Below are 13,586 nucleotides of genomic sequence, written 5' to 3' on the forward strand. Positions count from 1 at the left end.
GAGATGGGAGGCTTCACATGAAAATCTCTATAGTGTCTCCACCTTGCCTGTGGTAGAGGAGAAAAGGGTAAAATTCACATTGTGTCTGAGCATGTGGGCCTGCAGGGAAGCATCAGGGTGGGCAGCGTTGTGTTTATTTGTAGTGGCAAAAAACTCCCAGGGAGTGATGAATGTCCTCATATCTCCTGTTCCAGCCACACTGGAATGGCAAGGCTGAGCTGTCACTATGAAGTATTGCTCAGTCATCTTTGCCCCTCCTTATTTCTCACTACATTTTATTCAGACTTTGCCAAGGTAAAGAAAAGTCAGTTAGAGCAGGTGCAAAAATTCCTAGGCTAGCCTTTTTTATTAGTAAACACAATTCATGCATCAGAAGAAAGACTGCTTGAAGTGCAGAATTGTTTTCAGTAAATCACCCAAATTCATTTTGGGTATTTTTGAGTAGAAAATGTATTTCTCTTTGTGTAGGTCTCTTCCTGAGATATTTTGAAATTTAAGAGTTTCATTTGTCCATTGAAAATTATTATTCATTTCAGTATGTTACCTTAGTGCTACACAAAAATTCAGAAAAAAAGGAAGAGTAAAGATTTAAATTTATCTCACCTGAAATGTATTGAAGGGAGAAGGGCAATGTCAGGCTTGTAAGTTTTCCCCAACTTGGAAGAGGAATATTTTTCAAAATGTCAATAAAATTATGGAGGATGAGAAAAATCCTGACCTGTCCACCCTCTATGAAAAACAAAAGTATTTAATAACAGGAATACAGAACTGAAAATTCACTACCTTGTGTCTGATTGAAGGAAGCTTTTTACATGGTGGCTTATAATTTGCATTCTGGAAAAGACAGACTAGAAACTGGAATTATTTAAATGTAGTAAAGTAACAAAACTTTTCTCGGACTTCAGAACAGCAACAAGGTCCAGGTTTGCTGCATTCTCAATGTTCCCATTAGAGGACTGGAGCAGTCAGTTTGCAGTGGTATTAGTAAAGTTGAAAATGTTCAATGGTTTGCAAAACAAGACCTAAAGTAGACTGTCAAACAATTCATAGCATGTCTGAATTTCAGCAAAGAGATTTCTGAGTTTACACAGCTGAGGAACCTCATCCCAAGAGGCAGGGTTTGTCATCTGAATTGCAGCACAGTGCAAACCCAAGTGTACGGCTCCTGGACCCAAGGTGGTAAGTCCACACAGCCCTGCGCTGCAGAGGACCTGTTTGCAGTTAGCTCAAGGATATTTGCATCATGCTTCATCACATGGTGCAAACATTCCTGGGTGCTTACCAGTGAGTTTATGATGAGCAGTGTCTCTCATGCTTAAACACCCCAGACACGCTGGCAAGGATGTGCCTCCTTTGACTGTGAATAAGTCAGTTATTGTGGCTGCAGTGTTCGTTGTTAGCCACTGAAGGAAAATGTGCAGTCATCTGGCTCATGCTTTTACGGCCCTCTTGTCTGGCAGATGACTACATCTATGGATTTTCCCCTCTAGCTTGACTAGTTTGTTTCAACACATGGCAAAGCTATGGAAAGCAAACATAAATCATGCAATGTATAAAACTTCACCAATTCATAGGTGTACAAAGTGCCCCACCACCAGCAGCTTTTCCGAAAGGTTTGACTGAGAAAGAAAAATCTCTTGATAAAAATGTTCTTTTGCTGGCTTAAAAAAAACAACCCATATGCATCAGACTGAGTTGATCCATAAGAAGCTGATCATAAACTAGAGCTGCTTCACAAAATCAGATATTGTTTTATGGAAGGTAAGAAAGTAGAAATATCAAATAGATTAAACAACTGAAATGGTGCTGGGACTCAGAGGACTGGGATTCCATTGCTGTCTCTACTGCTTGTTTTCTGGATAACATTAGATAAGTCATTTTACTTTTGTACTTACATTTTTTCATTTGTCAAATGAAATATTGGCACTGGTCTCCTCTGTAAGCTTCTTGGAGGTCTGCCAGTCAAAAATACAGTCTAGGATCTGGGAATCACAAAATGGAGAGGTTTGTAGTCTTCTAGCCAGTAGTTCATCCCTCAGCCTGCATCTCGTCTGTAGTTACTGGGCGGAATTGGAGGAGAGTTTGCCAACAGCCTTACAGGCCAGTGTGTTTTATCCATTTTACCAGCAAGAGAAGCTAAACCCTGCAAGCGGCCAGCATGGTTTCTGATGAAGGTTAGTCGTGTGTGTGCTGTGGCATTTTGCCAGGGGTTCTCCCAGAGGAGGACGATTGTACATTATGGTCCATGAGGCTGAGAGCTTTGTAAGCAGAGATGGCCACTGCAGCACCTGGCCACACTCCTCCTCTCCTCCTCCAAAACACTCCATTCATGGAAATTCTTTGTTCTTGGTAAAATGACACATAGCAAAGATTTCTTGTTAGAGAGAGACCGTCTACCTTGTTATCTCCTTACTAGTTTAGAAACAGAACTGGAAATCAATGCTCCATTTCCTGTCCCTGGAGCTGCTGGTGCTCAGACACCTGTGACACCCAGGCTGACGTACCTGCGATGGCTCCAGGAGTGGGAAGCCCAGGGCCAGCTGTGGTCAGTTCTGTATTTGCAGTAATAACTTCTGACACAGCTCAGCAGAGGTACAGGGAGCCATTGCAGCTACCTTGGCGTGGGCCTTACGAACTTGGGTGCAGCGCTGTGCAAGCGCAGCTGTAACTGCTCTCTCTGAGCCACTGTGCTGAGACTGAGGACTCCTCCTGACAGCAGCTGTTTGATAGATTGTGTTGCAGAGAAACCTGAGGGGATGCTGTGAACTTCCCTTATCTACGTTGTCTTTGCCCCTCATTTCTCTGGATAAAGCGGAACAGCCTGCAGCTTTCCTGATAAAATCAAGCTTTTTTCTCTGTGACACAATTAGTCTTTTAACCTTTCCTGACAGTTCTTTTGTGGTGGGTATAGCCAGAATATAAGGAAGATGAAAAGATATTTTGAGTGAAAATGCAACATATAGAGGTTAGAGACAAGGAAAAGACTTGAAGGATTTGATTAGGTTAAATAAAAAAGCAGTAAGTTTTGCATTATCATTGGTTTTCAGTTACTGGTAAATATAAGCTTCAGGAATGGTTTGAGGTTTAGTTGCTAATTCAGGGTACATGAGCTTCAGATATTTAGAAGAACATGGATATTTCACATTTCTATCATGTGTAAGCAATAGCTCTTTTTCACGTGGTTACTCTTCAGTACGGAGAAACAGAAATGTTCTGTTCCACTTGCAGATAGATCCAGAAAATAAAAATAGGGCAGGCACTTATTGGAATGTCAGTATTGCACTGGCCTGTTGCAGCAGAAAATGTATGCACAATTTAGCAATAAACTGAGAAGTCAACTCACATAAACACATTCATTGTATGAAATTCAGGTGCCCAGCAAAAGTAAAATTATCTGAAATAAGGCCAGCAAGAGAAGCCTCACTCCTGTAGATCTTCCCATGAAGAGAATTACCAGTTCAAGATATGAAACCTAATGGAAGTTTATTTGTATCAGATTGCTTTCTCTGCAAAAATCGGTTTTCATCCTTTTTTTTCCCCTCGTTTAGTTTCAGTTCTTGGGTGATGCGTATATATTTCACACATCTCTGAACACCCTCTTTGTACGTGGTGACACTCTGCAAGCAGCCCTGCTGGACGGTTCCACTTTCCATACACTTTACAACCATGGCTACTTAAGAAAAGCCAGTGCTTGCTTAAATGAGTGTTGCAAACTTCCATTAAAATGTAATTAAATCTCCTCATTTTTATAGGAATAGTGAGCAGACAATCAAAGAGGGACTCATGGAATATGCTGCTTCATCTTTTGATGCCTGAGTAGAATGTATCCTCTATTAAGTCACAAGAACATTTGCAGAGGCTGCAGGGATCAGTCCCTGTAGTCTGTAACGATTTAACATCCACCAGTTTCCAGGCTGGAAACCTGCACAAACAGTTGCTTCATGTCACCACTCCTAAATGTTTCCTTTCAGTTTTAATTTGGAAAATGGACTGAAAATTAAGCTTATCTGACAGAATTTTCTATGGTTTCATAGTAAGAAAGTATGGAGATTCCCCTTAAAAACTCTGTCTGAAAACCTAGATTTAATTTTGACCATATATGAGATAAGATGCATTTCAGCATTTTGATCATAAAGGAGATTAAAAGGAAAACAACAACAAAACTTGGTTGAGTGAGTGGGTCATTACCATTCGGTCAGAAGAAGTGTGTGGGGATCCAGAGCAGGTTCTCAGGTGGATGCCAGTGTGGTTAGATATTACAAGAGGTGGAATAAATCCCCAGTGCCACATTGGAAGATGCCACATATAGGTGACCTGATATTCTATCTTTGTCTCTCTGAGAATTCTTCATATTGGAGATGGATATAAGAAAAGAAAACAAGCCAGCAATAATCTAATACTCCTTATACTGGAATTCTCCTCCAGGACTAATTTAGTAATTATTTTACCTTTTCTCTTTAATATGCTGAGAATTTGTAGACTTTTGTCTCCTGACCTTTGTAGGGGCCATTCCTTTTGTATTAATGACACATGACCTCATCAGATTCCTGAAACAACATGGCATCGTGCTGGAATGCCACAGCATCCACCTTTGAGCCTGCAGATACGCAGAGCAAATTTACCACAACACCAAAAGAAGCAGCAGCAAAGAGGCGGTCTGCAAAGTTTGCAGACGCAAGTCAGATAAAGGGAACAGTGTTGGCTATCCCAACCTGCGTGGCGAACCTTTCTGACAATAGATTGCTTCATGTCATCACATTAGTCCACTCAAATGTTCTGTCATTTATGTGAGCAGGGGTTAAGTATGCACCCCAAACTAAAGAAAGGCATTTGTTAATGAAGTCTGATAGAGGTGTGGATTTGATCTGCTGCCAAGTTTTTGTGAAGATGATTTGATCTACTGCTAGGTTATTGCTCTGTAGATGGAGCTCATTACAGGACACGTTGATCATGTCCCGCACTGAGCTAACACAAGGATATGTGCTACTAGCGTACAGACATGCACCTCTGGTGCATATGCCTGACACACTGACAGTTTTGCTTAAAATTCCCAGTGTATGAGGCAAGACAGAGTTGCTGTAACCATCTGGGCAGCTTTTTTGCAAAATATACATTCTTAGAACTTTCTTGCATTAAAAAAAAAAAAAAAAACACAACTTGTTCTTCCTTTAAAAAGTGCTAGTGCTGGTTATTCCACCAAAATCCAGAAATCATGAATCAGTCCATTTTCCTCTGCATGTTGTTCCCCCACCCAAATCACAAGATTGCAAATCACAATATTTTACACTATAAGAATGGACTTTTTGTTCCTTTAATCAGCAGTTTCTGGCCTTCAGATGCCCACAAGTGTCTTGACAACAATGGAGATTTTAACTGTCCTTTAAAACAAGCTGTACCACAACCTCGGGAACCCATGATGCCTGGTTTCCTACAAAATTGGGTTTCATGACTGTATTCTCTGTTGTCCGATAAAATGCATGTTCAGCATGAAGCCTTTCCCATGCCTGGGCCTTTCTAAATAATTTCCCCTTTTTAGATTCTCTGGTATCTAATAAAGATTGAAATTAGGTCCATTTTCTCCCACTGTGGAAGGACTAATATGGTCTCCAGCTGCATCCACCTGCCAAATATCATTCACCCTTGGAAGAGCTGCCAAGGGCAGAAATCCTGTACTGCAGTGGCAGCCTCATTTGTTCAGCTTGTCTTTCAGGTGGCCAAAAGTTCATCTGCACGATTAACAGTCAAAAGCTTTAAAACTGGTGCAACAGAATGTGTAAATTTGTCTTACAGATGAAAGCAAGTTTTCAGTAGTCTTGTGAAAGGAAAATTACATTTTCAAATTTGATATGAACCGTATTATATTCATCTCTCTTAAGCCCTTCTTAGAATATTTTCTCACCAGTTACTGCATCAATAAGGGCACACTTAAACCCAGATGATGTGTTTGAGTGAGATAAGGTTTGCAAGATTTTCAGTCTTTTTAATCCCGTCAGGTGCTTCCTCTGTTTAGGATGTAAAGTTTTTTGTACCATAGCCAATTTAGTCCACAAGGAATGGTTACCAAAGCATCCCCTATAGCATGATAAAAACCACTGTTCCCCTGTACGCATAGAATACAATTTTGTTGAGGTTCATCATTCTCCATCTGATCCAAGGAGAGACTGACATATAGAGCTGTGTTCATTCAACCAGTCAAAAGAGCTCTGTAACAAAGGGTCATTATGGGGCCTGCCTTACGCTGCTGCTATATGATAAGGACCAGAGTAAATTAAATTTCCTGTGACTCACCTGCAGATGGAGGAAAATTTATTGCTTAGTCGCTGCTACAGCATATGGATTTGTCTTTCCCTGTGCACGCAGACATGCAGTAAGTATGCACAGTCCCACTGAGTCTGTTATTTTGCAACAGGCTGTTTCAGGGGCACCTGCAGCCCCCAGAAGGAGGGGAAGTTAGCCGGGTAGTGTGGAAACTTCTGCAAAGGGGTCAAAGAGTACTGTTGTTAAAAGCCAGAAAGCAGGTGCACACAATGTCCTTTTTGAGTGGACAGTGTCAATAGGCAGGCAAACCAGAGCAGCTCTCCTGCTTGTTAATTCTGTCTCTAGTTCAACCGTTTCCTGTTCATTAACTCCCTCCTGCGTTTCCCCTCTCTGCTGAAGCACCTTACTCAGACTCAGTCATTGTCTCTGAAAGGGAAGGGTGTTGAAAGAAAGAGCCAGAGCAAGATCTTGCATTTCCCACCTCTCCCAAGCTGTATCTTTCCTGCTAGAAAGAACTTGAACAAGCATTTTACACTTCCTTGGAAAGATAAATTTAACTCAGGTTTAAGGCAGGTATGTGCCCTCCAGACAGGATTTACTTTTGTGGTGCTTATTCTGTCAAGAAGACTTGTTTTTTCAGAGGGGACTGTCTCAGCCACCTCTGAATCTCGCCCCTGCTCTAAAGCCTTCAGGAAGAAATCAACACAAAAGTCTGGTTTTGTTTTAACTGGCTTTTGTAAGGAGGGCAGTTTGTTTCTTGTTGCTTTTTGTAAGTTTTCCTATATTTGAAGTGGGACTGTTATGCTTGGCTGGTCGCGATGGCAGCTTGATGGACTGTGTGGACACACACAGATAGACTGTAGAGTTGTTCTCTGAGGACAGCAGCAAATGCTTCCCCTCTGACAGGTATTTGTTATCTTAGCACGGTCCATGTTTCTCTGTGCACTGCTGGACCATAGGGGTGGTCACCTGTGGTCCCAGGCCCTGTCCAGAATGGACAAGGGGCCAGAGGACCTTCTCTTACACCACTCTTCAGATCAGGGATCAGCTATAGTGAGATAACCAACCATTGACAATGCAGAGATGGTACCAAAACCAAAACTGTGCATGGGGAAGGAAGGGCTTGTGGGCTAGAGAGCTCATATGCTTTGGCCACAAAGCACTGTGCCTGCAACATAGCTTCTTTATCCATTGTACTGACAGGCACCAGGAGTGGTAAGGTCTTGTTAATTATTTCATCTCCTTCACCTAGACCAGTTAGTACTGGACTTGTTTTCCTAGACAGTACCATTGCAAGGGCTGGGGCTGTAGAACTGCAGCCAGGCCCCTAGCCTGAGCAAGCCCTGGTGCATCCCAGAGGGCTGCAGGTGCAAGGCCAGGCTGAGGAACCACGCAACCTAGAGCTGCTCTTCCCGCGTTTGTCTAGGCTGACCCACTGGGCTGAGTCCTTTCACACAGAAACGCTGCTGATGGCCTTTGGATAGGTTGATACAGTTCTGCTATAAGGCACTGGTTCAAATTAAACTCGCCATTAACGGCTACTGTAACATGTGTTCGTGATTATAAACACCTTGATCTAGGTGCACTGCCCTTCTGCGTCAGTTTTGCATTAATGCCCTCCAAGCCATGTAGAGGTATGGAAGCAATACAAGTAGCAAGGAGAAAACTGATGGTGTTCACGCATTTCAAGCCATTTCTTAGGAGAAACAGCATTCCCAAATCCGTGAGACTTTTCTTGGCAATTTACTTTCAGCTTTACTTTATTCCAAATAGCTCCTGCCTGCCTAGCCCTGCGCAGTGGAGTAGCCATGGGGTGAGCTTTGTGGTGAGGAACACCCACTGCTTGTAGTATTTTTGTTCAACGTTAACTTTCAAAATGTATAGGGATGGATGGGGGAAGGGGGTGGCGAAGAGCAAAACCAAAAAAAGTCGACATGCATTATTTAGGACAAATGGACTTGATTATAGATCCTGAAGGTGCAGTAAAACTGATGGATTACAGGCTCAGCATTTCTGGGATTTGAGCTGTCTGGCTTCCACTGTGCTTTTATTGTGTCAGCTCCCTCTCTTTTCACTGCTTTTTCCTGGAAACATTGCACCGGAGCACAAGTGAAGTGAAGCAGGCCCTAACTAGACCCAACAGCTGCCCTTTGTTGCTGCTGTGGAAACAGCTGTAAGGGGTTAATATAATCACTCCTCTGTTACCAGTCAGCTGCATATCATAAGCACCTTTCATGGATGCAGGGGACCCAGAGGCAGCTCCTGGGGTGATGTAAATGCTAATTGGGCCCACAACATGCTGTTTTGGGCCCCATTTGACATACTGAGCACTTGTTGTTCTGTCCCATGAGGATAAAGTTGACTGAACAGATATTCTGCGCTGCGTTTATTACAATGAGACTCATGTTTCATTCATATGCAGGAGGGGTCTTTGCACTGGTTTCTGTAGTGGGAGGAATGGTTTCTGGGCTTTTTGATCTGTTTCTCATCTTTTGCACGGTAAAACTTTACTGTGATGTCAGTCAGCTCAAGATTGGAGTGCTCACACTTGGGATGTTGGGTTTTTTTCTGTGTTGTTTTTACAAAAAACAAACTGACCTGGGCTCACACCAGTTCTGTATTTTTCTGTCTGAGATTACCAATTTAAAACCACATTTGATGGAAGAATATCTCAAAAGTCATAGAAGAAATCATAGAGAGAAAAATTTAACAGCTTATCATCATAGGTCATAGATTCTAATGGGCAGGGCATTATCTGAGTGTACTGCGAGCGGGACTAGGCATTGTTCTTAGAAAACAGAAACAAACACAAGAGTACGTAAATACTGACGACTGCTGAGCATCACCATTAAGAAAGTGGTCTGGGGACAGCTTGCCTGAGCTGGTTTTAATATGTTTTCTTGGTCACAACAGTCCCCCTTGGGAAGTCAATTCATTAACCTTGTAAAGTACTTTAAAGCCCCACCTTTGAAAGGGTTGTAACCAGTCAGAAACTGGATATACTGATTCACCAAATATTCTTTGTAGCTGTTTTGACGGTATGTTTTCTGCAGAGGTGAGGTGGAGTATTATAGTATTTTACTCGCTAAATATTATGTTTGGTGGAGTCTGTATCAGAACATTCAACTAAAGATCACAGAGGGTGAGTCTTCACAACATTCATTGGTTTGGCACAAGAGAACATAGAACATGCCAGCTGCACGTATGGGTACTGTAGGAGATGGATCAAGAAGACATCCATCATTGGTCAGAGATGTGAGGGGTGGTGTTAGATATCTGCTTGGAAAAAAAGAAATAAATCAATAAATGTAAGAAACTAAGTGAGAAACAATCAACAGTCAATACCTGTGTAAGTTTCTATGCCGAATGTCTTGAGTTATACAGTGTTTACTCTGCAATTTTATATTGCAGGTTCAGGTTCAGCGGTCGTATTCTTGGTCTTGCTCTCATTCATCAGTATCTTCTTGATGCTTTCTTCACAAGGCCGTTCTACAAAGCACTGCTAAGGCTGTAAGTATAAGCATGAAACCATGAAGAAACAGTGATCCCAAAGGGAGTCCTACAGAGACACAGACCCCTGTGGCGTTGCCTCAAGTGCTCTGACCTTCAAGTCCTTTCCACTGTTGGTTGGTTGGTCTGTGACAGAAAACAAATGTTTTAATTTTTCTTCACTTTCTTCAAGAACTTGCCCTTTATAAAAATTGACTATGTTGATAAAAGTGTATAAATAGTATGACATCTAGGAACACACATTTGAAAGTACTGACCCAAAATTCCAGAACTTACTATGGATGGAAAGTTATCAAACTTCAACTACATGGAAGTCTGAAAAGCATCTTTGATGGAACAAAACAAAACAACAAAAAAAAGGAGAGGGGGGGTGTCATATTAAGAAAAATATATAATTTCTCATCCCTCACTGGTGGGGTAGGTTTTCATTCCAAACACAACTTGGGTTAGTTAGGAACGCTAATGAAGGTATAAACAGTGAATGTTTCTCGTTGGTCTTCTACTGTCTTTTACACTGGTAAGCAGAAGCTACCAATAATATATTACTTTAAATGTCAAGTTTATAAGGTTAACTTTAATTGACAATCTGTCCCTCTTTAATTAATAGACTGTAATAAGACAAGGTGAGAAGGTACATAAAATTTGCAGCAATAAGAAAAGTCATAAGTAGTAAGTCAAGACTGCAATTAAATGACAAAGAGCAGAATAAAGCTTAGTTGAAGTAGTTTATTATTTAGGATGCTTCCAAATCAGCAAAGATATTTATCTTAGCAGTCCTTGAGTTCTTCAGCTGTATTTGATTTTAATTTTTTAACAGTGAGAATTGCTGGGGTCCAAACACTCATATCTATATTGTATCTGAGCTAGTCTGGAAATAGCCTGAAACCTAGAGTTCTCCCTGCATCCTTATTGCCCCTTTAGGGGATTTGAAACTAGACTGCTTGTAACATCCACCTGCCCTTTAAGGCCAACTCCTTATTAGCAGAAGTTCAGGCTGCCTGGTCTGCCTTACGTGCGTATGCCTTCTGTGCTTTCTTTGAGCATGACAGAGACATGGAAACAGCCAGGCACGACATGGTGGGGCCCATCGAGACTGAAGGTAAGCATGTGCTCTCAAGTGCAGGGTATCCTGAAGATTCACATAAAATCAAGCCCTAGGGGTGCTTTCCGACAGCAAATAGTGCAGGCAGCCAACAGATTTGGCCTTGAGCCCAGCCATGCAAAGCGAACAGTTGCAGAACTGCTTTAAGAGGGTCTGTGTAACAGGTTTTGATGTTAACACCAGCTTTATGTTGGATCTTCGGCATAAATTTTTTCATGTTCTTAGTAGTAAGTCATCCTGCCAACAGTCATGGGGTCATATATTCAGCTACATCTTTTTTTCTTGCCTCGCAATCAGGCCGTGTGATTTAAGCGACTTAGAGTACTTGGATGAAGAGTTCCATCAGAGCTTGCAGTGGATGAAGGATAATAACATCACGGATATCCTGGATCTCACCTTCACAGTGAACGAGGAGGTGTTTGGACAGGTGAGCACAGCTATGTGAAACATCTGAAAAGCAAATTTGAAGCTGACAAAGTTGAGCATGTTGAACATCTTTCTGTCAGAACATATCCTTTAGCTTTTCAATAACATTTTCTTCTCCTACCTTCTGTTTCTTTCAAGCCACCTGTTTGAATGCAGATGTTTCTTCTTAGTGTGTATAGTATAAAATACCAGCCCCCCTACAAGCCTGTTGAGCCACACACTGATGAGCAAGAGGAATTCTCTGGAGTGCAGCTCTTCTCTTCAGGGTGTAGTTCACACAGCTGTGACGTTTTATGAATGTAAGCAATGGAACTTAAAGCTGATGTGACTGAAAGGATGGGGGGTTAGGAGAGAAGAAAAACATTTGGCAGGTGGTGTAAGACCTGGCAACTCTCACCATTATTTTGTCTGATATCTCCCTGTTAGATTCATTCTGTCTCCTACTTATCTTGCACCTACCTAACAACTTGCTATGTACATCCAGTTATTATGCTTTCTGCCACTCAGCTCCACCTTTGTCAGACAATTCCCTTTAACCTAACTGACCTGGATAACTGTAGCCTCAATAGGGCACAACCCTGGCTTAAGTGCAGACTGGCAACCAGAACAAGTGTCTCCTGGAGGATTGTTTGGCTTGCCCTGAAGCTCTGGTGCTCTTTGCTGTTGTAACCCATGCTAGCTTAAAACTGTCTCTGGAAAGCCTTGAAGGGACCCAAAACAATATTCAGACCAAAATTAGTGACCTTCAAGGAGATACTGAAAACTTCAGAGACTGAAGAACCAAGCTCACCAAGTACTGCTCGAGGGATGGAAGTTAACTTGTGTAAGGAGCAGATGCCGTGTCCAAGGGAGCAGAGAGGTCAGATGGAACATACAGAGAGTGGCTCTTAGCCTTTGAAAACAAAGTCGACAGGAGGAGTTTGCACAGAGCTAGGGTAGCTCTGTGAGCTAGGGAAGAGTTAAACTAGTTTCTGAGGGGAGGAATTCTGGCCATGAGAGTTCAAGGGCTGCTCAGCTGTAAGCTTGAAAGTAACAGAAAGCAAGCAAGACTTCAGGGGATATTTTCAAAACTGAATTTAGTCTGCTTATAGTACAAGGTCATAACGAATGAGCGGAGTGAGGGGTGGATGAAATTAAAAGGATGGGGCACATAAATTGAAGTAAGAAGCCCCCGCAGGAAAGGTAACACTGTTTTTCCACAGGCTTAACTGCAGAGTTTTTTCATAGGTTTTGAGCTGAGAGCTCTCCTGACATTCAGTTGACAGTACGGTGGTTTCCCTGGAAGGTATGGCTATATAAGACTAATACACAAAGACAGACAGAAAGATACAGACATATCCATAAAGACAGATGAGATAAGTTTGTATTTACATTGGAAGACTCCAAAGACGAATAAGGTTCTCAGCCTGAATTGCCCTGATGCATCTAAAGGTAGTACTTGGCACACTAATTACCTGTTATGCTCTCCCCAGAGAAAAGAGCTAGACAATTACATAGGAGTCTGTTGTGAAAGATAAGAGATGGCTCCAAAGAGAACAGAAAAAAATCACAATCTCTTGTAGATACCATGATATGAAAGCAAACTAAAAGCCAGATTTTTATGCCAGTTCACATGTTGTCTAGTACTTTATTTCATATTTACTAGACAATAACCTTGCTAGATCTAGTGATGGTGACAAAAAAAATGGCTCTTGCTCTGAATTATGACTGTCAGAATCCAAGAGTCCTCAGTGAAAGTGAGATTTTCCCCCTTCTGAAATTTGCTAAGTGCTGACAGCTAAATAAGGAAGAAATAGCAATCACATTTTATGCTCACAGATGGATCCCAGTTGGAAATTCTTGCATGCCAAGAGTATCTGGCCAGTTAAATGCCATCTTTTCTGGATACCTGTGCAAGTGTAGATCACAGTGGGAGCTCTGCTAATATTTGGAAAGATGGATTTCAAGGGCTGGGTAGGGGAAACAAGAAATAGTGGCTCTTTGAGAAGCTGGGTGGTAGATGGGTTACAGCCATTTTGTCCTGCATCCACAATGACTTTATTATGGACCAGTCACTACTACTTTAATTTTTTCTTTCTTGTCTCATCTCTGACATGTATTTCGCTTTTAAACCATTCGGGACAAATCCTCTTTCTTGGTACCTTTTTTATTAGAATATACTACCGAGGAGCTCTAGCCTTCTTGCACACTGGAGCACTACTATAATAGCAAAGATACCATGTCAAACCAAGTGTCACACATTTTTACTGGTGGGGACTGGATGCCAATTTTGACAGTTTTGCTTGTAAGA

General features: G+C 41.8%; 1 protein-coding gene across 1 annotated transcript in view; it reads left to right on the top strand.

Annotated features, from left to right (window-relative positions):
• HECW1 (HECT, C2 and WW domain containing E3 ubiquitin protein ligase 1) overlaps positions 1–13,586 on the top strand; it is a gene marked incomplete at its 5' end in the record, with an annotated part of 125,589 nt that overhangs the window by 98,950 nt on the left and 13,053 nt on the right. The window contains 2 exons of the mRNA XM_010078769.1: positions 9,670–9,768; positions 11,168–11,297. Coding sequence (XP_010077071.1) covers positions 9,670–9,768; positions 11,168–11,297 — 229 coding nt within the window. The remainder of the gene's footprint in view (positions 1–9,669; positions 9,769–11,167; positions 11,298–13,586) is intronic.

This window comes from Pterocles gutturalis, unplaced genomic scaffold (assembly GCF_000699245.1).
Source record: "Pterocles gutturalis isolate BGI_N339 unplaced genomic scaffold, ASM69924v1 scaffold6306, whole genome shotgun sequence".
Classification (NCBI taxonomy): domain Eukaryota; kingdom Metazoa; phylum Chordata; class Aves; order Pterocliformes; family Pteroclidae; genus Pterocles; species Pterocles gutturalis.